This window comes from Rhinoderma darwinii, chromosome 2 (genome assembly GCF_050947455.1).
Source record: "Rhinoderma darwinii isolate aRhiDar2 chromosome 2, aRhiDar2.hap1, whole genome shotgun sequence".
Taxonomy (NCBI): Eukaryota; Metazoa; Chordata; class Amphibia; order Anura; family Rhinodermatidae; genus Rhinoderma; species Rhinoderma darwinii.
In genome coordinates, this window is record NC_134688.1 from 293,613,729 (window position 1) to 293,639,406 (window position 25,678).

Sequence of the window (25,678 nt, forward strand, 5' to 3'; positions counted from 1 at the left end):
TTAGTGGGTGTTCCTGATATGCAATGGCTAGTACCTACCTAACAGACCAAAAGTGATCCAAGGAAGGACAAGGTCATAAGCACTCAAGCCTCATTACTGCGAGTGGGGAGTGAAGGTTCACTCGTCTGGTCCAATCTCACAGAAGAGCTACTGTAGCACAAATTGCTGAAAAAGTTACGGCTGGCTGTGATAGAAAGGTGTCAGAAAACACAGTGTATCGCAGCTTGTTGCATTTGGGGCGGTGTAGACACAGACTAGTCAGAGTGCCCATGTGCAAACCCTTTTTAGCTATTATTTAGAGATATTGTAATAAAGAAGATTAATAGAATAATACACTGGAGAGAAAGAGGAAGTTATGTATAAAATAAATTAGGAAAGAAGAATGCCGCCTTTCTGAAATGAAAAAAAAAAAATGGTTATAAAAAAGAAGACAGAGAGCAGTACTAAGATTACTTACATGTGTCCAAGGAGTGATGAACTGGTTGTTTAGATAAAGATATATATTTATTTCCTGTTCATCCTACGGCAGCACATACATAGGGGTTAAAGTCAATTGACTGCCGGATAGAAGAGACAGGGTTATTTAGCAGTACATGCAAACAATTAAAATTACTAGCAGCCCATATTAAGGCTCCAGCATGAGTATCAAGTTGAATTTTTTTGCCTATAAAACCTCTATACTTGCCTTTTATACAGAGAGAGGTCTCTGTCCCTATGGCAAAACTTTGTCAGGGTGGATTGAGGTATCTCTCCCACTAGTGCTGTATACGGGTTGTACCTGTTCCTCAGCCACCGGATGGTCAGCCTCCATTATTTTATCGGTTCTGTCCATTATTGGAATCACTGCCTACCCCCGTGAACGTCATCTTGTTGTGGTATGTATTATAACATTTTACATAAAGTATTAGCCAGTGTGACCACAAGCTCTAGCCTAATTAGAGCGCCATAATCGCTGCCGCCTTTCCCTAGCTTATGTTACTATGGCCTCCGGATGTTCGGCACATGTACATTGCTTACATAGTTCTTTCAGATATGGCCACCGTTGTGTCCGCACAGTAACATAGGGAGGTGTGATCTGGCGTGACTGCACATGCATACAATTGTTATCGCGGGTGTTTGGGGGTTTAAAGGTTCAGTGTGTACAGAGGGTTCCAGCGCTCAACCGGGCAACGGTACCCTCTGCAGGTAAAGGTACTTTTCCATGGGCTGCACGCTCTGTTTTTCTGTACATGGCGATATTCTAAAGTAATATTTGCTATCTTTCAGGTGGCCTCTCCTGCACCTTCCCATGGGAAAAAAGTCCAGGAAAACTAAACACAACTGTTGCGTTAATTGCCAGCAGCCAGTTCCTGAGAATTGGCAGCACACTATGTGTTCTCTCTGTTTGTCTGAATCTCCTCACTGTCAGGCTGAAACATCCAGCTTTATCTCATGGTTTAAAGATCAACTTACTGAAACCTTTAATGATATGAGGTCAGCCTTAGCTCCCTCTGCTGCTAAAAACAAAAGAGCAAGAGCCCCATCTCCTGAAGTGCAAGTGTCATCTGACGAGAATGATTTATCTGATGGAGTGTTGTTATCTGTGGATTCAGACAGTGATGTCCCTGAAGATCTGTATTTATTAAATAAAGTTCCAGATTAGATAAAAGCAGTCAAAAAGATTGTGGAATCTAAAAGGGATGGCAAGGAGAAATCCAAAAGAAAGCAACCCTTTTATTTTCCCATTCTCAAGTAGAAATTATTACCTTCTCACCCAGTTGTTTCTGAATGGCTTCAAAAAGACTGGGATAAACCTGATAAAAAGTCTGACTCTGGTGCCAGATTTAAGTTGACGTACAGGTTGAAACCTAAGGCCTCAGAGAGTTGGGATGGCCCCGAAAGTTGATTTGCCAGTGGCCCTATTATCAAAAAATAAATCTGTTTTCCCATCGGAAGAGTCCTAATTACTCAGGGATCCGATGGATCGCAAGGCAGACTCTCTGTTGAAGAAAGCCCACTCCTCTTCTGCGGCAGCCTGCAAAGTGGCAACCTCTTCAGTCCCAGTAGCCAGAGCTCTCAGGGTATGGCTAAGTGACCTCTCACTTGACTTGGAAGATGGAGTGACCATGGAGCAAATCCTGCAGAGCATCCCTGTGTTAAAAAATGCAGCATAATTTCTCTTTGACCAACCTCTAGATGTACTAAAGTACTCGTCTAGATCCATGGCCGTATGTAATACAGCCATAAGACTATTGTGGCTAAAATTGTGGTCATAGGTGATGTACCAGTGACGCCATTCCGCCAGTTCCTCCTGTTGGAGGCAGATTGAAGACCTTTGCCTCTCAGTGGTTAAAAACATCATCAGACGCCTGGGTCTGCACAACTATTCAACACGGCTATGCACTGGAGTTAAGAACCTTTCCTCCAGACTGCTTCTTAATCAAGAGAGGCAAGAATCCAGTGATTCTACAACTACTGGAAGAGTTTATCCAGAAAAAAGCTCTGGAAGAAGTGCCCTTGAAAGAAATAGGCTCAGGGGGTCTACTCCCCTATATTTGCAGTGCCCAAACCAGGGGGAAACTGGCGACTGGTGATAAACATCACTTACCTCAACACATTTTTTTGTAGAAAGAAAGTTCAAGATGGAGAACATTCAATCTGTGATAAATATGGTTCAACAAGGCGACTTCCTTGCAACCATAGATTTGAAGGACGCCTATCTCGACATACCAATCCTCAAGTCCCACAGGAAGTATCTTCGTCTAGCCTGTCCAGTCCTGGGGGGAGTGCTTCACCTCCAATTTACATGCCTACCCTTCGGGATAACATCTGCTCCCCGCGTCTTTACCAAGGTAGCGGTAATTCGAACAGCGGCTCTGAGGTTGAAGGGCATATTTGTAACACCTTATCTGGAAGACTAGCTAATTCGGGCTCCATCCAAGAAACTTCTCCTAGACCATCTCAGCACTACACTTCGAGTTCTGAGAGATCATGGCTTCATTGTGAAGCAAGCCGGAGAGATCTAATCTCCTCCCCTCAACCAGAATAAAATATCTGGGTTCCATTATAGATACCAAACAGATGAAGCTATTCCTTTACAGAAGACAGAATTCTGAATATGCTTCAAGCTATCAGAAATATTCTACACCTTCAATACTGCTCCATACACTTCTCAATGAAGATCTTGGGGTTCCTCACTTCCTGGATAGAAGCAGTGCCTTGGGCGAAAGCCCATATTCAGGTCCTCCAGGAGAGTATTCCCAGATCATGTAACAAAAATCCCTGGGCCTTAGATTTGCAAATGCCAGAATTTACAGGATTAAAACGGCAGCTGACGCCCTGTCGCCTTCAACAAGGTTGGTCCCTCATGGCACCCCACCCAAGAGTCCTCACTACGGATGCATCCACCTTGGGTTGGGGTGCTCATGTAGGGACACATTGGATGCAGAAGAAGTGGTCATCAAGAGTAGATAATCTCTCATCGAATATGAAAGAAATCAGAGCTATAAAACTAGCTTTATTGCATTTTCATTATCTCCTACAACTTCAAGATGTACAAATACAGTCAGACAATCTTCCATCTGTCATTTACCTCACCAAACAGGGCAGCACCAAGAGTTCTCAGTTAGCCAAGGAGTGCAAGCAGGTCATGACATGAGCAGAAAACAACCTAACATCTATTTCAGCTTTCCACATCAGAGGCAGTCTCAATACCAATAGCGGATTGGTTCAGCCGGAATTTCCTACACCCGGGCGATTGGAGTCTCAAACAGGAAATATTTCTCCAGATTGCAAACAAGATGGGCATGCCACAGCTAGATGTCATGGCTACAAAGTACAACTCTAAGACGCAGGAATTTTGCTCCCTTTACAGAAAGGACCATCCTGTAGCTATAGACGGTCTGTCCATATCATGATAGAAGGTCTTCATATATGTCTTCCCTCCAATCCCTCTCATTTCCCGGGTACTGAGGAAAATCCACGATGAGAGAGCAGAAGCCATTGCCATCCTTCCACATTGGCCCAGGAGGGCCTGGTTTCCACTCACATTAGAATTATCGAGAGGCAGATTGTGGGAACTTCCTCTGAGAGAGGACTTGCTACTTCAGAAGGGATTCTATCACCCAGATCCAGCGTACATACATCTGGCGACATGCAGAATGAGCGGGTTTCCCTAAAAGCTAAGGGTCTCTCTGATGAGGTTGTAGATACCGTTCTGGCATCCAGGAAACCCAGCACCTCCAGAGTCTACTTCAGAATTTTTTTCTATATTCTCCTCCTGGTGTATCACAAATTCAAAATCTCCAAAGGAGGTGTCTTCACTTCTACAGTTCCTTCAAGAAGGTCATGAAAGGGGACTGAAGCCAAATACTCTGAAAGTACACATAACCGCGATTGATGCCCTTTCAGAAGGTATCTTCTCTCATCAACCTTTAGTAACTAGGTTCAATTAATAAGTTAAGACCAAATTTTAACAATACTTTGCCATCTTGGGACTTGCCTATAGTATAGTTCTGAAACATTTGTGCTCAGCCCCTTTTGAGCCTCTACAAGAAGCTTCTCTGAGAAATATGTCTTAAAAAACCTTCTTCCTGGTAGCAATCACTTCTGCCCGAAGAATAAGTGAACTACAAGCTCTTTCCTCTAAAGAACCATACTTGAGATTTTTTACCTGAGGCCATCGTTCTTAGGACCATGCCAGGGTTCCTACCCAATGTACCCTTAGCTTCCTATATAAATCAGGAGATCGTCCTTCCAGTCCTTTCTCAACAAGAAACATTCTAGATGTAAAGAGGGCCATTCTGATCAGGGCCGGCCTTAGGGGTGTGCGACCTGTGCCTTTGATACAGGGCGCATCTCTCCAGCAGGTGGAAGGGGAGCGCTGCGCTGGCTCCCTTCCCCTGCTTGTTTCAGAAGCGCCCGGCGACTCAGCAGTCGCCTTTCCACCTGGGCTGCTTCTTCACTCAGTGGCGTCTCTACCGCTGTAGCAGCCATAGCGGTTTCTAGTGGCGACACCGGGCATGAGGGCTCCCATGCCGGGCCCCCCCATGGGCGGCGGCACCGCTAGCAGCCGCTGCGGCTGCTACAGCAGTAGCGACGGCACTATAGCAGAGAGGGAGGTATCACCCTGCTCTGCTATCTACTAGCGCCACAGTAGCTCCCTGAAGGAGCCCGGGGATAACGGTTCTGGAACGCTCCGCTTGATGTGCTTGTCCATATATGGACAGTGACATCAGGGAAAACTCCTGAAGCGGAATCCCCGTCCACAGCGTTGCAGACGCTGCGACCAGGGATTCCACGCCAGGAGAAGCCAATGACGTCACTCTCCATAAATGAACACATACCACAGGAGCTTCTCCTGGAGTAGTATCCCCGGTCACAGCGTCTGCAATGCTGTGGACGGGGATTCCACTTCAGGAGTTTCCCCTTATGTCAATGTCCATATATGGACAGAGACATCAAGCGGAACGCTCCAGAACCAGAATCCCTGGCCACACGGGGATTCCGTTCCTTCAGAGAGCTACAGTGGCGCTATCTACAGGAAGGGGGGAGGTTGCTATCTACAAGGGGGCTGTGAGGCACTACCTACAAGGGGGCTGTGTGGCACTACCAACACGGGGGCTGTGGGGCACTGCCTACAAGGGGGCTGTGTGGCACTACCTACAAGTGGGCTGTGTTGCACTACCTAACAGGAGACTGTGTGGCACTACCTACAAGGGGGCTGTGTGGCACTCCCTACCAGGTGTAATGTCCGTGGCTGCGGGCTGTCAGCTCCAATCTCCTCCTTACAGCCGCAGCCACGAGTCGGCAAGCGCTGGCCCCAGCCTCCTCCTCAGGAGACGCCAGCGCCTGCTTCCACTCACCTCAGCCGGATACAGTAGGGTGCGCGCGCACGCTCATGTCCGCTCTTAAAGGGGCAGCATGCGTACCAGACTTTTTTATGAACTTTGACCCGTGAGTACCCTGGACTATAAGAGGGGTCCAGCCCCCTGCTTCTATGCCTGAGCGTTGTTGATGTTTCCTATTTTGTCTATGTGATGGCCTCCTAGTGTGTTTCCTGTTTCCTGTATCTGTTCCTTGCATTCCATACCAATCCTGGTTGAGCACTTTGCTGTGCCAAAGTCGTGTCATGCTGTATTCCACATCTGACCTGCTTCACCTTGCCTGACGTCAACCTGCTGCCTAGTCCTAGCAGAGCCTGCCCTGCTGCTGTCTGAGCTGCCACAGGTAACTATACGAACTATAGACATTCACCTGCGCCCTGTTGGCCAGCTGCCTTACTGCCAAGGCGGTACGGCCCAGTGGGTCCACAGACTCTTCGTGACAGTACGCTCAGGCCATGGACCCCGCTGGTCGATTCAAGACTATGACAACATCTCAAGAGATGAGAGCGGATATGCTCCCAACAGGACCAACTCCTCCAGGCCTTGAACATTCTTGCACGGCGGCAGGAGGCACAAGCTGTTGTTCCTCCTACTACACCTCCTGGCAATGTTGATCCCCAGACTACACCTCTTGGTAGTGTTGAGCCGCGTGTTTCTTTGCCACTTCCTGACCGCTATGATGGAAAAGCAAGTACCTGTTGTGGATTTCTGAATCAGTGCCAGATCCACTTCAGCCTGTATGCTAGGACATTTTCATCTAATGGCGCAAGGGTCGCTTTTATCATCTCTCTCCTCACCGGCAAGGCTCTTGCATGGGCGAACCCTATCTGGTAGAGACAAGGACCAGAGACCCGTGACTTCCCAGCATTCCTCTGGACTTTTCGCATGGTGTTTGAGGATACTGGACGGGTCTCATCTGCAGCGGCCTCTTTGATTAAAGTACGCCAAGGAGATACCTCCGTGAGTGAGTATGCCATCCACTTCCGCACCCTGGCGGGAGAGCTGTTATGGAACAATGAGACTCTGGTGGCTGCATTCTGGCATGGACTGTCTCTTAAAATTAAGGACGAACTTGCTGCTCTGGGTCTGCCATCTACCCTGGATGACCTCATCCTTCTGTCTGCCCGGATTGATATACGGATCCGAGCATGCCTCCAAGAAGTTAGACGGGAGGGAGTCTGTCCCAGTCTGGCTCCTAGTTTGCAGCAACCCCTGCTGTCCTCAGATGTCGATCCTCCTAAGGAGTCGGTAACAATGGACCAGTGTAAGTTATCCACCCAGGAGAGACAACGCAGACGTCTGTGTTTATTGCGGTCTCGGTGGCCATCTCGTGCGCCTATGTCCCCAAAGATCCCAAAACCTAGGGTTGCTAGGAGTGACAACCTTGGGTAAGAATCAGGGGCATAGCTAAAGGCTCATGGGCCCGGGTGCAAAAATTCAGCTTGGGCCCCCCTACCACTCCCCAACACCACCATCATCAAACCCCTGTGTGCGCCTATGCCCAGACGCCTTGCCCAACAGCCCCCATAGTATAATGCCCCCACACAGTATAATTCCCCATAATGTATAATGCCCCCCCATATCAGCCCCCATGCAGTATAATGCCCCCCATCTTATCAGCCCCCATGCAGTATAATGCCCCCCCCCCCGCAATATCAGCCCCCATATATGCATAATAGAAAAATAACATAATTACTTACCTATCGCCGTTCCCACGTCGGGTGTAGGATCCTTCGCCTCCTCCATTGTGTGTTATGAGTGACTCAGCTCAGACAGGCGCGATGATGTCGCTGCATCCCGCATGCCTGCGTCGAGCCGCTCAGGGCACAGTAAATGCAGGATCAAGGAGATGCTCCAGCATTGAATGGAACCGGGACCTCGGTGAGTGACTCGCGACCCCCCCCCCGGAGGTCTTCACACGAACCCCCAAGGGCGACGCGACCCACAGTGTAGGGATGTCACGATAACAAAATTTGCACTACGATACCGATACTTCGTTTACTTTGCCAGCAGTAATAATAAAAAAAAGGTTCTTTCGTTTTCTGACGTGAGGCGCGAGGTGTGATGATGAATTTTGAATGTACCTCACATTAATAGTAATTAACCCCATCATGTTTCTCAGTCATAATGGGTTAATGTGTATGGTACATCATGGGGTTAATTACTGTTAGGGCTCGTTTACACAAGCGTGATATACGTGCGTGCGACACGCGTGCTTTTCACGAGTGTCGTACGCAGCTATATTAGTCTATGGGGCAGTGCAGACAGTCCGTGAGCTTTGCTCAGCGTGAGTCCGCTGAAAAAAACTCACGACATGTCCTATCTTTGTGCGCTGTTCACGCATCACGCACCCATTGAAGTCAATAGCTGCGTGAAAATCACGCGCACCACACGGAAGCACTTCTGTGGGACGTGCGTGATTCGCGCAACAGCAATCAAAATTATGTTTGCAAACAGAAAAGCACCACGTGCTTTTCTGTTGACAAACATTCAAACGGAGTGTCATAAATCACGCAGCCACGCATCATACAGGGCTGACACACGGAGCTGTTAAGTGCCTTTTGCGCACGCAAAACCCCGCGGTTTTTGCGTGCGCAAAACGCACACGCTTTGTGTAAATGAGCCCTTAATGTGAGGCACATGGAGGTTAAATTCATAATCACACCTCGTACCCCACAATAAGTGATAGAAAGCAGTTTTTATTTTATTTTTTACAGCGTACACATCATAAATGATGCAAAAAAATTGTTGTGAAGGTTATTACGGCCGCACCAATACCGATTATATGTATATTTTATGTATTGAGACTTATTTTAATGTTTATTGTAAAAAAGGCGTATGTGTATTTTTTTTAAATTTAACATTACTTTGTTTTTACTTTCTTTTTTAAACTTTAATGTACTGGCATAGATCTATATCCTAGTACATTAGCCTGTGTACTGATAGTACATAGGCTGTTGTTAGGACATACCTCAGTATGCCCTAACAATAGGAAATATGGTCAGACAGCACTGATTTAAGCACTATGGTCAGGCAGTGATTTAACGCCCCCCTCTCCACCGCAAACAGCACAATACAACACAATACATTACAAGGCATCACAACACATTACATTACAACACATTACATTACATTACAACACCACACAATACATTAGACTGCAGCTTACCTGGAGTCCTCCGAACCGACTCTTCCACTCCACTGTCTGGAACACGTGTCACGTGAGAACACGGTCACATGGTACACTAAGTGTACCATGTGACCGTAGTAACCAGGAAGTGCGGGCTTTACGGCACAGAAGATTTATTTAAGATGCTTGCTGTATGGCAACGGGTGCCCGTGGGCCCCCCAGGCTTAGGGGCCCGGTCGCAACTGCGACCGATGCGACCCCTATAGCTACGCCACTGGTAAGAATGCACTTCCGCCTAGATGTCCATACCAGTGACCATATTGTCCGGTGAAAGAATGCATCAGTTCTCTGCGTATCTGGACTCTAGATCCGCTGCTAATTTCATCCATAGGGACCTGGTGGACTTTCTGCAATTACTCACCACCCCTCTGGAAAACCCGTTGACAGTTCCTTCAGTAAATGGACTACCTCTGCCAGACCCAGTTATAGCAGTGACCAAGCCGCTGAGGCTCCAAGTGGGAGCCCTTCACACCGAACTTCTGCCTTTCTATGTGCTATCCAAAGCTCTTAACCCTGTTTTGCTGGGCCTGCCTTTTGCTCCGACTGCATGCCCCAGTCCTGTACTGGAATTCTGGAGAGGTTCTCCAGTGGGGACTTGAGTGTCAAGGCCGTTGCCTGGTGCAGATTCGTTCGGCTCAGCCTTCACTGCCTCGGTCATTGGCAGGATTGCCGACTCATTATGCTGCATTTTCGGACATCTTCAGCAAGAGGGAGGCGCAGACCTTGCCTCCACATCAGTGCGTATGACTGCCCTATCGAGCTGATTCCTGGTGCATCCCTTCCCCGTGGTAATGTATATTCTCTCTCATTGCCAGAGACTATGTCCATGTCTGCCTATGTGAAAGAGAACTTGGAGAGGGGCTTCATACGAAAGTCTTCCTCCCTGGCAGGAGCCGGGTTCTTCTTTGTCAAAAAGAAAGATGGCTCTCTTTGTCCTTATATCGACTACCGAGGTCTCAACCAGATCACGTTGAAGAATAACTATCCGTTGCCACTGATCTCTGAATTGTTTAATCGTATACGTGGTGCCAAGATTTTTTCTAAACTACACCGTGTTCCAAATTAGAATGCACATTGGATTTAAGTGTCATAAACATTTAATTATTCGTTTTTCAATTAAACTCATGGAAGGTATTGTGTCTTAAGGCTCTTTGGATCATTGTAATCAATCTCAGACACCTGTGATAATTAGTTTTCCAGGTGTGCCCAATCAAAGGAAAACTACTTAAGAAGGACGTTCCACATTATTAAGCAGTCCACAGGTTTCAAGCAATATGGGAAAGAAAAAGGATCTCTCTGCTGCCGAAAAGCGTGAAATAGTGCAATACCTTGGACAAGGTATGAAAACATTGGATATTTCAAGAAAACTTAGGCGTGATCATCGTACTGTGAAAAGATTTGTGGCTGATTCAGTGCACAGATGGGTTCGTTCAGATAAAGGCATAATGCGGAAGGTTTCTGCCAGACAAATTAATAGGATTAGGAGAGCAGCTGCTAAAATGCCATTGCAAAGCAGCAAACAGGTATTTGAAGCCGCTGGTGCCTCTGGAGTCCCACGAACCTCAAGGTGTGGGATCCTCCAGAGGTTTGCAAGTGTGCATAAAGCTATTATTCGGCCACCCCTAAACAATGCTCACAGTGTTGCTTACTGATGAGTGCTGTGCAACCCCGGATGGTCTAGATGGATGGAGTAGTGGATGGTTGGTGAATGGCCACCATGTCCCAACAAGGCTGCGACGTCAGCAAGGAGGTGGCGGAGTCATGTTTTGGGCTGGAATCATGGGGCGAGAGCTGGTAGGCCCCTTTAGGGTCCCTGACGGTGTGAAAATGACCTCTACAAAGTACATAGAGTTTGACTGACCACTTTCTTCCGTGGTACAAAAAGAAGAACCGTGCCTTCCATAGCAAAATTATCTTCGTGCATGACAATGCACCATCTCATGCTGCAAAGAATACCTATGTGTCACTGGCTGCTATGGGCATAAAAGGAGAGAAACTCATGGTGTGGCCCCCATGTTCCCCTGACCTCAACCCTATTGAGAACCTTTGGAGCATCCTCAAGCAAAATATCTATGAGGGTGGGAGGCAGTTCACATCAAAACAGAAGCTCTGAGAGGCTATTCTGACATCCTGCAAAGATATTCAAGCAGAAACAGTCCAAATACTCACAAATTCAATGGATGCAAGAATTGTGAAGGTGATATCAAAGAAGGGGTCCTATGTTAACATGTAACTTGGCCTGTTAAGTTTTTTTTGCTTGAAAGAGCTTTTGATTTCTGTAAATATGACCTCCTGATGCTGCAAATTCAACAAATTACTATTTTAGTTCTCTTTACAACCTTTAAAATATTTTGATCTCTGTTGTGCATAATAATTTGAAACAGTGCATTTTGAGTTTTTTACTTCTAAGAAAAATCTGTTATCATTAGGAGATTTGTTCAATAAAATTTGCATTATACTCCAACGGTTGATGGCTTGAAGATTATACTGACTGTCATTTGCATCGACTATTTAGGAAAATCAGCGAAAAATAACATTTGCATAATAATTTGGAACGCGGTGTAGACCTGCATGGGGCTTACAACCTAGTCCGGATTCGCCAGGGTGATGAATGGAAGACTGCATTTAACACCCGTGATGGACACTATGAGTATCTAGTAATGCCCTTCGGCCTGTGTAATGGAGTTTGTTAATGACATTTTCCGTGACCTCCTCTATGTTTGTGTAATAGTCTACCTTGATGACATCTTGATTTTTTTCTCCAGATCCTATGACGCACCAGACATATCCGTCAAGTTCTGCTACAGTTAAAGGAGAATCGTCTGTATGCCAAGTTGGAGATGTGCGTGTTTGACAGAGATGCTCTACCCTTCCTTGGCTACATCGTCTCGAATCGAGGTCTCGAGATGGATCTTGAGAAGGTAAAGTCTGTTCTGGAATTGCCACATCCTCAAGGCTTGAGGGCAATACAGCGCTTTTTGGGATTCACTAATTTTTACAGGCAGTTTATTCCAAACTTCTCCTTACTGACTTCTCCCATCTATAACCTCACTAAGAAGGGTATGAACGCCAAGGTGTGGACTCCCGAGGCAGAGTCCGCATTCAATAGCCTGAAGAGTGCCTTCACGTCAGCCTTTATCCTCCATCATCCGGATGTCTCTCTGCAGTTCTCGTTGGAGGTGGACACATCCTCTGTCGGTGCTGGTGCACTCCTGTTCCAGAGAGGTCCCAAGGGCAAGTCAAGGGTATGTGGATATTTCTCTAAGCTCTTCTCTTCCGCAGAACGCAACTACTCGATTGGGGATCGGGAGTTACTAGAGGGTGCAGCTCATCCGATCCTAATTCTTACAGAACACAAGAATCTGACCTACCTCCAGACGGCCCAACGGCTGAACCCTCGTCAGGCCAGGTGGTCACTGTTCTTTACAAGGTTCCAGTTTGAGCTCCATTATCGCCCGGCCGACAAGAATGTGAGGGCCGATGCCTTGTCCAGGTCTTTCGAGACGGAAGACACCTTGGAGAGTCCACAGAATATTATTGATCCGTCTTGCATTATCTCTGTCAATCTCCTGTAAGTTGGCGACATTCCTCCAGGGAGGACTTTTCTGCGCCTGGCTGATCGTGGAAGAATCCTCCTCTGGGGACACTCCTCTAGACTGGCAGGTCACACGGGGGTCCGTAAGACCCGGGATCTGATTGCTCATCATTTCTGGTGGCCCACGCTGCCCAAGGACATTATGGACTTAGTTTCTTCCTGTTCTGTATGTGCAGCCAACAAGGCCACTCACTCCAGACCTGCTGGTCTGCTCCAGCCATTGCCAGTGCCCAATGCTCTCTGGCAGCATATAGCTATGGACTTTATTACGGACCCGCCTCTCTCTGCTGGATGCAGTGCTGTCTGTGTGGTTGTGGATCGATTTTCGAAGATGGCCCACTTTGTTCCTCTGACCGGTCTTCCTTCCGCTCCTCAGCTGGCCAAGCTGTTGATCCAATACACCTTTCGCCTGCACGGCTTGCCGAAGCATATTGTGACTGATCGAGGGGTTCAGTTTACCTCAAAGTTCTGGAGAGCCCTCTGCGGACTCCTCGGTGTGAAGTTGGGCTTTTCATCAGGCTACCATCCTCAGTCCAATGGTCAGGTCGAGAGGATCAATCAGATCTTGGAGAACTACCTACGCCACTTTACTTCCAAGCAGCATGATGACTGGGTGCAGTTGCTCTAATGGGCTGAATTCTCCTACAATAATCACACCAGCGAGTCCACAAGGAATACACCGTTCTTCATTGTTTACGGCCAACACCCACGTATTCCTCTCTCTGTGCCCGATACTTCCAAGGTTCCAGTAGATGACTCTGGTTTTAGAGACTTCCTACAGATCTGGCAGCAGACTCGATCCTCCATCCTAATGGCAGTCGACCGCATGAAACGGAAGGCTGACACAAGGAGAAGAGAACCACCTCCGTTTCTTCCTGGCACAAGGGTCTGGCTGTCTTCCAGGAATATCCGACTAAGGGTGCCATCATGCAAATTTGCTCCCAGGTTCCTCGGACCCTTCGAGATCCTACAGCAGATCAACCCTGTCGCCTATAAGCTTCGGCTACCTCTTACCCTCAAGATCCCCAACTCCTTCTAAGTCTCCCTCCTGAAGCCGGGGGTTCTGAACCGCTACACTAAGACTCCTAGCCCTGTGGTTGCCTCCAGCGGCCCTTCAGACACCTTTGAGGTTCAGGAGATCCTGGACACCAAAAGAGTGAGAGGAAGGACCTTTTATTTGGTGGATTGGAGGGGTTTTGATCCTGAAGAAAGGTCTTGGGAGCCAGGGGAGAACCTCAATGCTCCTACTCTTCTGAAGAAGTTTCTCTCTCGCTCTGGTCCCAAGAAGAGGGTGCGTAAGAGGGGGGATACTGTAATATCCGTAGCTGCAGGCTGTCTGCTCCAATCCCCTCCTGACATGAGTCGGCAAGCGATGGCCCCAGCCTCTACCTCAGGAGAAGCCAGCGCCTGCTTCCACTCACCTTAGCCGGATCCCGTCCGGGAGTTTGATAAACTTTGACCCGTGAGTACCCTGGACTATAAGAGGGGTCCAGCCCCCTGCTTCTATGTCTGAGCGTTGTTGATGTTTCCTATTTTGTCTATGTGATGGCCTCCTAGTGTGTTTCCTGTTCTTGTACCTGTTTCAGTTCCTGTTCCTTGCATTCCATACCATCCTGGTCGACCACTGTGCTGTGCCAAAGTCGTGTCGTGCTGTATTCCACGTCTGACCTGCTTCACCTCGCCTGACGTCTACCTGCTGCCTAGTCCTAGCCGAGCCTGTCCTGCTGTTGTCTGAGCTGCCACAGGTACCTATACGAACTATAGACATTCACCTGCGCCCTCTTGGCCAGCTGCCTTACCGCCAAGGCGGTACAGCCCAGTGGGTCCACAGACCCTTCGTGACACCAGGGGGCTGTGTGGCACTCCCTTCCAGGGGGCTGTGTGGCACTCCTACCAGGTAGCTGTTTGGCACTCCCTACCTGGGGGCTTTGTGGCATTCCCTACCAGGGTGCTGTGTGGCACTATCTACAAGAGGGCTGTGTGGCACTATCTACAAGGAGACTGTGTGGCACTATCGACAAGGGGCTGTGTGGCACTATCTACAGTGGGAATCTGTGAGTGGTGGTCTGATGATCATTTTACTGTGAGTGGTGGGCTGATGGACATTTTACTGTGAGTGGGGTGCTGATGGTTATTTTACTGTGAGTGGGGGGGGCTAATGGTTATTTTACTGTGAGTGGGGGGGCTTATGTTTATTTTACTGTGAGTGGGGGCTGATGGTTATTTTACTGTGAGTGGGGAGCTGATGGTTATTTTACTTTGAGTGGGGGGCTGATGTTTATTTTACTGTGAGTGGGGGGCTAATGGTTATTTTACTGTGAGTGGGGGGCAGAAGGTTATTTTACTGTGAGTGGGGGGCAGAAGGTTATTTTACTGTGAGTGGGGGGCTGATGGTTATTTTACTGTGAGTGGGGGGCAGAAGGTTATTTTACTGTGAGTGGGGGCTGATGGTTATTTTACTGTGAGTGGGGGCTGATGGTTATTTTACTGTGAGTGGGGCCTGATCGTTATTTTACTGTGAGTGGGGGGGCTGATGGTCATTACTGAGTGGGCGGCTGATAGTCTTCAAGTGGTTTCCACCTCTGAGCTCCAATTGAAATTAATAGGAGCCAGAAAATGCAGGCGTCGCTCGTTTGGTGCTTTTTTCCCTGCGTCTTTTGCATTAGCTTCAATGGCTTAAGAAAGGACACAAAATAAAAAAGGTCAAACAACGCTGTCAATTCCTGAAGGAATTTTGAGGTAGATTTTTTTTGCCTTACAAAAAACGCTGTGTGACCATAGTGCTGGTCTTTAGCCGTTTTCTGTATTTCTCGAAACAATTTTGGTAGGGGTGCCCTGTGAAAATTTTTCCAGTGCTGCCTAGGGTCCAAAAAGGTTGGGAAACTCTGTACTAGGATAAAGGATCATGCCGGCCTAAGCAAGGATCCCTTCGTGGGAACGGGGCCTAGGTGTTAAGGATCTGCCAGGCACAGCTTCTGTATCCACGCCCTTAGGTAATCAGTCTGCACCTGCTTCTATGTCTGTGGGACTGACTCCATCTTCCACCACTCAGGATGGTAGGAGTGGGAGAGCCTATCACAGCCTGGCCAGACGGAGCTAGCTCCCGCCCTCTGTCTATTTATACCTGCCTTTCCTGTTCCTCCTTGCTTGTGATTCTTCTCTCTTGGTTTCCTGGCCCTTCTGCAGCTTCTTGAACCATTTGACCCTGCTTCGTATTGACCCTGGCTTACTGACTACTCTTCTGCTCTGCGTTTGGTACCTCGTACACTCCTGGTTTGACTCGGCTTGTTCACTACTCTCCTTCTCTACGTTTGGCACCTCGTACTCTCCAGGTTTGACCCGGCTCGTTTACTACTCTTGTTGCTCACGGTGTTGCCGTGGGCAACTGCCCCGTTTCCCTTTGTTCTGTGTTTCCTTGTCTGTTGTCTGTCGTGCACTTCTTGAGTGTAGGGACCGTCGCCCAGTTGCACCCCGTCGCCTAGGGCGGGTCGTTGCAAGTAGGCAGGGACTGAGTGGCGGGTAGATTAGGGCTCACTTGTCTGTTTCCCAATCCCTGTCATTACATAATCACAAGCCCATATACCTACTCTACCCTGGTCCCTCACACCACTATGGACCCCCTTGAGATCCTGGTTCAGCAAATGCAGGGTCTCTCCCTACAGGTCCAGTCCCTGGCTCAGAGGGTCAACCAGCCTGATGCTACCATGGTAGTACCCCTCACCTCACCTCTTGAACCCCACCTCAAGTTGCCTGACCGGTTCTCAGGGGACCGAAAGACTTTTCTCTCCTTTCGGGAGAGTTTTAGGCTCTATTTTCGTTTAAAGCCCCACTCCTCAGGTTCTGAGAGCCAGCGGGTGGGTATAATTATGTCCCGGCTCCAGGAAGGGCCCCAAGAATGGGCCTTCTCCTTGGCTCCTGACGCCCCTGAACTTTCCTCCGTTGATCTTTTCTTTTCTGCTCTCGGACTCATTTATGACGAGACTGACAGGACTGCCTTTGCCGAGAGTCAGCTGGTGACCTTACGTCAGGGTAAGAGACCTGTTGAGGAGTATTGGTCCGACTTTAGGAAGTGGTGCGTAGCTTCTCGGTGGAATGACCCTGCCTTAAGGTGCCAGTTTAGGTTGGGTCTGTCGAACGCCCTGAAAGACCTGCTAGTTAGCTATCCCTCTTCTGACTCCCTAGACCAAGTTATGGCTTTAGCGGTACGACTTGACCGACGTCTCAGGGAACGACAACGTGATCGTTTATGTGTTTTCTACTCTGACTCCCCCATGATGCCTCCCTAGGTTCCGTTGCTTCGTTCTTCCACGGAAGACTCGGAGGTACCTATGCAACTCGGGGCCTCCGTGTCCCCCCAACAACGTAGAGAGTTCCGCAGGAAGAATGGTCTCTGCTTCTATTGTGGGGATGACAAGCATCAAGTGAACACCTGTCCTAGGCGTAAGAATAAGCAGCCGGAAAACTTCTGCGCCTAAGTGATCATCGGGGAGGTCACTTGGGCGCACAGGTATTTCCCGTAAATATGAAACGTAATAAAATCTTGCTTCCCTTTCAGGTCTCTTTTGGTGGTAGGTCTGCTACCGGCAGTGCCTTCGTGGATTCAGGGTCGTCTGCTAATATCATGTCTGTGGAATTTGCTATGTCTCTAGCTATGCCTTTGATTGATTTGCCTAAACCTGTCCCGGTAGTGGGTATCGACTCCACTCCTCTTGCTAATGGTTATTTTACACAGCATACCCCTGTTTTTGAACTTCTTTTTGGCTCCATGCATTTGGAGCAGTGCTCTGTACTGTTGATGCAGGGATTATCGTCCGATTTGGTTTTAGGCCTTCCCTGGTTGCAGTTGCATAATCCCACGTTTGACTGGAATACTGGGGATCTTACCAAATGGGGTAATGAATGCTTGACGTCATGTTTTTCTGTTAATTCTATTTCTCCCCCGGAGGAGGTGAACACGCTACCTGAGTTTGTTGAGGACTTCGCTGATGTTTTCTCTAAGGAGGCCTCCGAAGTGTTACCTCCTCATAGAGAATACGATTGCGCTATTGATTTGGTACCAGGAGCTAAGCTCCCTAAGGGTAGGATATTTAATCTCTCTTGTCCCGAACGTGAAGCCATGAGAGAGTATATCCAGGAATGCCTGGCCAAGGGTTACATTCGCCCCTCTACTTCTCCGGTAGGTGCTGGCTTCTACTTCGTAGGGAAGAAGGATGGTGGTCTTAGGCCATGCATTGACTACCGTAACTTGAATAAGGTCACTGTAAGGAACCAGGTTCCCCTTCCTTTGATTCCTGATCTCTTTAATCAGGTTCAGGGGGCCCAATGGTTCTCTAAGTTTGATCTATGGGGGGCGTATAACATTATCCGCATCAAAGAGGGGGATGAGTGGAAGACTGCGTTTAACACGCCCGAAGGTCATTTCGAATACCTCGTCATGCCCTTTGGGTTGTGTAATGCTCCCGCGGTCTTCCAGAATTTCATGAATTAGATTTTAAGTGGTTACCTCGGGGTATTTCTTGTAGTGTACCTTGATGACATACTTGTGTTTTCCAAGGACTGGTCCTCCCACATTGAGCATGTCAGGAAGGTGCTCCAGGTCCTTCGGGAAAACAAACTGTTTGCGAAGACCGAAAAATGTGTGTTTGGGGTGCAGGAGATACCATTTTTGGGTCAAATCCTCACTCCTCATGAATTCCACATGGACCCCGCCAAGGTCCAGGCTGTGGCGGAATGGGTCCAACCTGCCTCCCTGAAGGCGTTACAGTGTTTCTTGGGGTTCGCTAATTATTACAGGAGATTTATTGCTAACTTCTCGGTCATCGCTAAGCCTCTTACGGACCTCACTCGCAAGGGTACTGATCTCCTCCGCTGGTCTCCTGAGGCTGTCCAGGCTTTTGAGGTCCTTGAGAAGTGCTTTATCTCGGCCCCGGTGTTGGTTCAGCCCAACCAAATGGAGCCATTTATCGTGGAGGTTGACGCGTCCGAGGTGGGAGTGGGGGCTGTCTTGTCCCAGGGTACCAGGTCCCTCACCCATCTCCGTCCCTGTGCCTACTACTCCAGGAAGTTTTCGCCCACTGAGAGTAACTATGATATTGGCAACCGCAAACTCTTAGCCATTAAATGGGCATTTGAAGAGTGGCGCCACTTCCTGGAGGGGGCTAGGCACCAGGTAACGGTCCTTACCGACCACAAGAATCTACTTTTCCTAGAATCGGCCCGGAAGCTAAACCCGAGACAAGCTCGATGGGCGTTATTTTTTACCAGATTGAATTTTTTGGTTACCTATAGGGCTGGGTCTAAAAATATTAAGGCTGATGCACTGTCGCGTAGCTTCATGGCCAGCCCTCCTTCGGAGGAAGATCCTGCTTGTATTTTGCCTCCAGGTATAATCATTTCCTCTATTGCGTCTGATTTAGTCTCTGAAATTGCTGCTGATCAAGGTTCAGCTCCCGGGAACCTTCCTGAGAAGAAGCTGTTTGTTCCCCTGCAATTCCGGCTAAGGGTACTTAGGGAAAATCATGACTCCGCACTATCTGGTCATCCAGGCATCCTGGGTACCAAGCACCTCATTGCCAGAAACTATTGGTGGCCTGGGTTGCCTAAAGACGTTAAAGAGGCTCTGTCACCAGATTTTGCAACCCCTATCTGCTTTTGCAGCAGATAGGCGCTGCAATGTAGATTACAGTAACGTTTTTATTTTTAAAAAACGAGCATTTTTGGCCAAGTTATGACCATTTTTGTATTTATGCAAATGAGGCGTACAAAAGTCCAAGTGGGCGCGTTTAAAGTAAAAGTCCAACTGGGCGTGTATTATGTGCGTACATCGGGGCGTTTTTACTACTTTTACTAGCTGGGCGTTCTGACGAGAAGTATCATCCACTTCTCTTCAGAACGCCCAGCTTCTGGCAGTGCAGATCTGTGACGTCACTCACTTCCTGCCCCAGGTCCTGCATCGCATCGGCCACATCGGCACCAGAGGCTACAGTTGATTCTGCAGCAGAATCAGCGCTTGCAGGTAAGTAGCTACATCGACTTACCTGCAAACGCTGATGCTGCTGCAGAATCAACTGTAGCCTCTGGTGCCGATGTGTCCTCGCTCGTCCGACACGATGCAGGACCTGTGAGTGACGTCACAGCGTGATCTCTCGAGAACACGCTGTGTGTCTGCACTGCCAGAAGCTGGGCGTTCTGAAGAGAAGTGGATGATACTTCTCGTCAGAACGCCCAGCTAGTAAAAGTAGTAAAAACGCCCCGATCTGCGCACATAATACACGCCCAGTTGGACTTTTACTTTAAACACGCCCACTTGGACTTTTGCAAGCCTCATTTGCATAAATACAAAAATGGTCATAACTTGGCCAAAAATGCTCGTTTTTTAAAAATAAAAACGTTACTGTAATCTACATTGCAGCGCCTATCTGCTGCAATAGCAGATAGGGGTTGCAAAATCTGGTGACAGAGCCTCTTTAAGGCCTACGTGGCTGCTTGTGAGGTTTGTGCTAGGTCCAAGACTCCCAGGTCCCGACCAGCGGGCTTACTACGTTCTTTGCCCATTCCCCAGAGACCTTGGACCCATATCTCCATGGATTTTATCACCGATTTTCCTCCATCTCAAGGCAAGTCGGTGGTGTGGGTTGTAGTAGACCGCTTCAGTAAGATGTGCCACTTTGTGCCCCTCAAAAAACTACCCAATGCTAAGACGTTAGCTACCTTGTTTGTCAAACACATCCTGCGTCTCCATGGGGTCCCTGTCAATATTGTTTCTGACAGAGGGGTACAATTTGTTTCTTTGTTTTGGAGAGCCTTCTGTAAAAAGTTGGAGATTGATCTGTCCTTCTCCTCTGCCTTCCATCCTGAAACTAATGGCCAAACTGAGAGGACTAATCAGTCTCTAGAACAATATTTAAGGTGTTTTATCTCTGACTGTCAATATGATTGGGTCTCATTCATTCCCCTCGCCGAATTTCCCCTTAATAACCGGGTCAGTAACTCATCAGGGGTCTCCCCCTTTTTCTGTAATTTTGGGTTTAATCCACGGTTCTCCTCCGTTTCACCTGGTAGTTCCAACAATCCCGAGGTAGAGGTCGTTCATCGGGAACTGTGCACAGTCTGGGCCCAGGTTCAGAAGAACCTAGAGTCGTCCCAGAGCATACAAAAAACTCAGGCAGATAGAAGACGTTCTGCTAACCCCTTGTTTATGGTCGGGGATCTGGTGTGGCTATCGTCAAAGAACTTGCGCCTTAAAGTCCCGTCCAAGAAGTTTGCTCCCCGGTTTATAGGGCCGTATAAGGTCATTGAAGTCCTCAATCCTGTCTCCTTCCGACTGGAGTTGCCCCCATCTTTTCGAGTACACGACGTGTTTCATGCCTCCCTCCTTAAACGCTGCTCCCCGTCCTTGGCTCCCTCGAGGAAACCTCCTGTCCCCGTTCTCACCCCTGAGGGGGTAGAATTCGAGGTGGCCAAGATTGTGGACAGCAAGATGGTCCAAGGCTCCCTCCAGTACCTGGTCCATTGGAGAGTATACGGGCCTGAGGAGAGGACTTGGGTACCCGCCCGGGATGTTCACGCTGGGGTATTGGTCAGAGGTTCCACCTTCGTTTCCCCAGTAGACCAGGTCCATCTAGAAGGGGTCCGGTGGCCCCTCATAAAAGGGGGGGGTACTGTTAAGGATCTGCCAGGCACAGCTTCTGTATCCACGCCCATAGGTAATCAGTCTGCACCTGCTTCTATGTCTGTGAGACTGACTCCATCTTCCACCACTCAGGATGGCAGGCTTAGGAGTGGGAGAGCCTATCACAGCCTGGCCAGACGGAGCTAGCTCCCACCCTCTGTCTATTTATACCTGCGTTTCCTGTTCCTCCTTGCTTGTGATTCTTCTCTCTTGGTTTCCTGGCCCTTCTGCAGCTTCTTGAACCATTTGACCCTGCTTCGTATTGACCCTGGCTTACTGACTACTCTTCTGCTCTGCGTTTGGTACCTCGTACACTCCTGGTTTGACTCGGCTTGTTCACTACTCTCCTGCTCTACGTTTGGCACCTCGTACTCTCCTGGTTTGACTCGGCTCGTTTACTACACTTGTTGCTCACGGTGTTGCCGTGGGCAACTGCCCCGTTTCCCTTTGTTCTGTGTTTCCTTGTCTGTTGTCTGTCGTGCACTTATTGAGTGTAGGGACCGTCTCCCAGTTGTACCCCGTCGCCTAGGGCGGGTCGTTGCAAGTAGGGACTGAGTTTCGGGTAGATTAGGGCTCACTTGTCTGTTTCCCTATCCCTGTCATTACACTAGGTGAGTATAATTTTTGTTTTTGTTTGTGGGCACGGTCTACAAGGGGGAGGTGGGTGGGCTGTATTTCACGATTTACGAGGAGGTGGGAGATTATGGCACTGTCTACAGGGAGGCTCTATGGCAAAATTTATAGGGGGAACTATCTACAGGGGGGCACTATATTGTGTGGAGGCCACTAAGCGGACATTATACTGTGTAGGGTTACTACAGGGGGCATAATACTGTGGGCACAATTAGAGGACAAACTACTGTGTCCTTGAAGGGGTTGTAATATATTATATTATTAAATATTATTATTATACCGTATGGGGGCACTAAAGGGGGATTATAATTTTTTATAGCACTTTTTTAATGATGGGGGTGGGGCTCCGAAAGATCATTTCGCACAGTGGCGCCATCTATCCTAAGGCTGACCCTGATTCTGATTTACCTTCAGATGCCTCAAACCTTCGGACAGTCAGAAGGCTTATTTTTGCAATTTCAAGGTCAAAATAAGGGGAAAAGGGAAAGTAAGTCCACTCTAGCAAGGTGGCTTAAAACTATTATTAAAGAATGCTATTTCCTAGAAGGCCAAGATTCGCCATTAAATGTGAAAGCCCATTCTAAAACATCGACAGCAGCCTCATGGGCAGAAAGATCCTACATGTCTCTGGATCAAATATGCAAAGCTGCAATGTGACACTCACCCTCAACCTTTGTGAAACATTACCGTCTAGATTTACTATCTGCAGAGTGTTCAGCCATTGGCGAGTCAGTTCTGAAAATGGCAACTACATCTTCCCACCCCTGAAAATTGCTTTGTAAGTCCCCTATGTATGTGCTGCCGTAGGACGAACAGGAAGTAGGCAGCACAATATTCCCTCCCAAAAGTGTTTGAAGAAACTCGGCAGGGAGGTTGTTCCAAACATCTTGCAGAACAAACCACAGACCTTCTGTGGATGTAGACTTCCCCAAATCCTTCTGTCCCTTCATGTAATCCCAGACAGACTCGATTATGTTGAGCTTCGTGGGGGCCATATCATCACTTCCAGGGCTCCTGGTTCTTCTTTACGCTGAAGATAGTTCTTAATGACATAAGAAATTAGTGTAGAGGCTTTCCATGGTAAAAAAAATTGTGAATCACTAAAAAACCTTTACATCTATTTTGAAAAATGTAAACAACTGTATACATTTTTTTTTTCAATGAATGCATTTGACAAACTATACAGTTTTTTCCCGCAGTATACATTAAATGGCGGGCTCAAACGTGGTACTGTATGAACATAGCCTATGAGCTTTCTGTTAAATATAAATAAAACAATGGTTGAGACAATAGGAAAGGAGGTGAATGTTAGTTAGCAGAAAGAAGCAGTAGACAGTGTTTTGCTACTGGGATCAATTATTAACAATCATAAGTCTGGTATTCAAGAAATTTAGCACAGTTTGACTGGTGCCAGAGCAAGGATGAAAGTCCTAGGAAAGAACTAAAGATATGTTTCTATATGTCTATAAAAACAAAGTTCAAAATTGTCCAGTTAATGTTATTTTCTGCAGACCTATGGCTGTGCAAGCTGGACAATGTGTGGTATAATAAAAGTATTGACATCTTTGTCAAAGGTGTTTGAGAATATTTGTTTATTTGCCATAATTTATATACCATCAACATATACTTAAGTGCTGTATGGAGAATGCATTTACAACGGCCCCTGACCTACTAGGGCTCAAAATATAGTTTCCATATTTGATACATTGGTATACTGCTTACCAGTAAGCTAAGCAGCAGCTTCAAAAATAATTCAAATTTTAGGCTGTATTCATACGACCGTGTGACGATCGTTTTTTGAACAATGATGGTCTATGGGTTTATTCACACTGCCATTTTTTTAAAGGCCCATGAACATTGGCCGTCAAAAAATAGGACATGTCCAATTTTTGGCTGTTTTCACGGCCAGATGGCCCCGATAGAAGTCAATGGATACAATTTTAACGGCCGTCAATACATGTAACAACTGTTAAAAATGGATCGGTGACATGGGGATTCAAGAAGATTGCTGGCTATCAGCAACGCAATGACGCTGAATGTCCTACACACTTACCAATGCAGCGATGTCTTCTTCAGATGTAGCCTCTAGTTTTTACGGGTTCTGCGAAGGTGACGCGATGACGTCATCACGCCACCTTCGCAGAACACGTGAAGACTAGAGACAACACGACGACGGCGCTGCATCGTTGAGTGTGTAGGGCATTCAGCCAGAAGTTTATTAATAAATGTCGGGTATTGTTCCGCTCACTACAAGGGTAGTGTGGCGCTAGTACAGGGGGCATTGTACATAGTTATCAACTGTAGCCAATTTTCCGGGACTGTCCAGAATTTACAGAGACAGTCCAAGAAAAGTACTACAGGGAGGGGGGGTGCTTACTCTGGAGAGGTGTGTGTGGCATCATCTACATGGAGGCTGTTTGGCATCATATACAGGGGGGCTGTGTGGCATCATCTACAGGGAGGCTGTGTGGCATCATCTACAGGGGGCTGTAAATAGTGTCTAGGTGAACATGTGACCTTCCTTTGGGTGTTTTTAGGGTTTGGGACAAAAAAAGCCTGACAAATGAAATTCATCAGTTTTTTTAATGGCCATGAAAAACTGATGCAAAATGGATGACAAACGGCCATTAAAAACGGACAGACGGACTGGAAATGGATGAAAATTTGGAGACACAATGATGCAAAATTGCCATGAAAAACTGAGAGTTGATCAGTTTTTAATGGCCATTTTTTTTCACTGTCGTGTGAATGTAAAAGTCTCTTGTAAGAGCCTCATCTTGAATATGGGGTACCGATTTGGGCTCCACACTGTAAAAAGGATAAAGAGAGGGTTCAAATGCATGCAACTAAATTAATTAATGGGATGCAAACAGGGGCGTAACTAGGAAAGACTGGGCCCCATAGCAAACTTTTGACTGGGGCCCCCCCTCCCCTGGGTGTCACACAACCCCCCCCTTGTAGATAGTGCCTTTTTTACAAACCCCCCCTTTTGATAACGCAATACAGCCCACCTGTAGATAACGCCATACAGCCACCTTTGTAGATATCTACAGAGGGGGCTTTATGGCGCTATCTACAGAGGGGGCTGTATGGCGTTATCTACGGGGGGGCTGTATGGCGTTATCTACGGGGGGCTGTATGGCGTTATCTACGGGGGGCTGTATGGCGTTATCTACGGGGGGACTGTAGGGCGTTCCCTACAGGGGGGGTATATGGCGTTCCCTACAGGGGGGGTATATGGCGTTCCCTACAGGGGGGGTATATGTTGTTCCCTACATAGGGGGACTGTATGGCGTTCCCTACAGGGGGGCTGTATGGCACTATCTACAGGGGGCTGTATGGCGCTATCTACAGGAGGACTGTATGGCGCTATCTACAGGGGGAACTGTATGGCGCTATCTACAGGGGGGGCTGTATGGCGTTATCTAGAGGGGGGACTGTATGGCGTTATCTACGGGGAGTCTGTATGGCGTTCCCTACAGAGGGGTCTGGCGTTATCTACAGGGGGGACTGTATGGCGTTACCTACAGGTATCATACAGCCCCCCCTGTAGGGAACGCCATACAGCGTCCCCCCCTGTAGGGAACGCCATACAGCGTCCCCCCCTGTAGGGAACGCCATACAGCGTCCCCCCCCTGTAGGGCACGCCATACAGCGTCCCCCCCTGTAGGGCACGCCATACAGCGTCCCCCCCTGTAGGGAACGCCATACAGCGTCCCCCCCCT

General features: G+C 48.0%; 1 protein-coding gene across 1 annotated transcript in view; it reads left to right on the forward strand.

Annotated features, from left to right (window-relative positions):
• Positions 1-11,823: 11,823 nt before the first annotated feature.
• TRIM63 (tripartite motif containing 63) overlaps positions 11,824-25,678 on the forward strand; it is a 48,115-nt gene continuing 34,260 nt past the window's right edge. Inside the window, exon 1 of the mRNA XM_075853465.1 lies at positions 11,824-11,975. Coding sequence (XP_075709580.1) covers positions 11,895-11,975 — 81 coding nt within the window. The 5' untranslated portion in view covers positions 11,824-11,894. The remainder of the gene's footprint in view (positions 11,976-25,678) is intronic.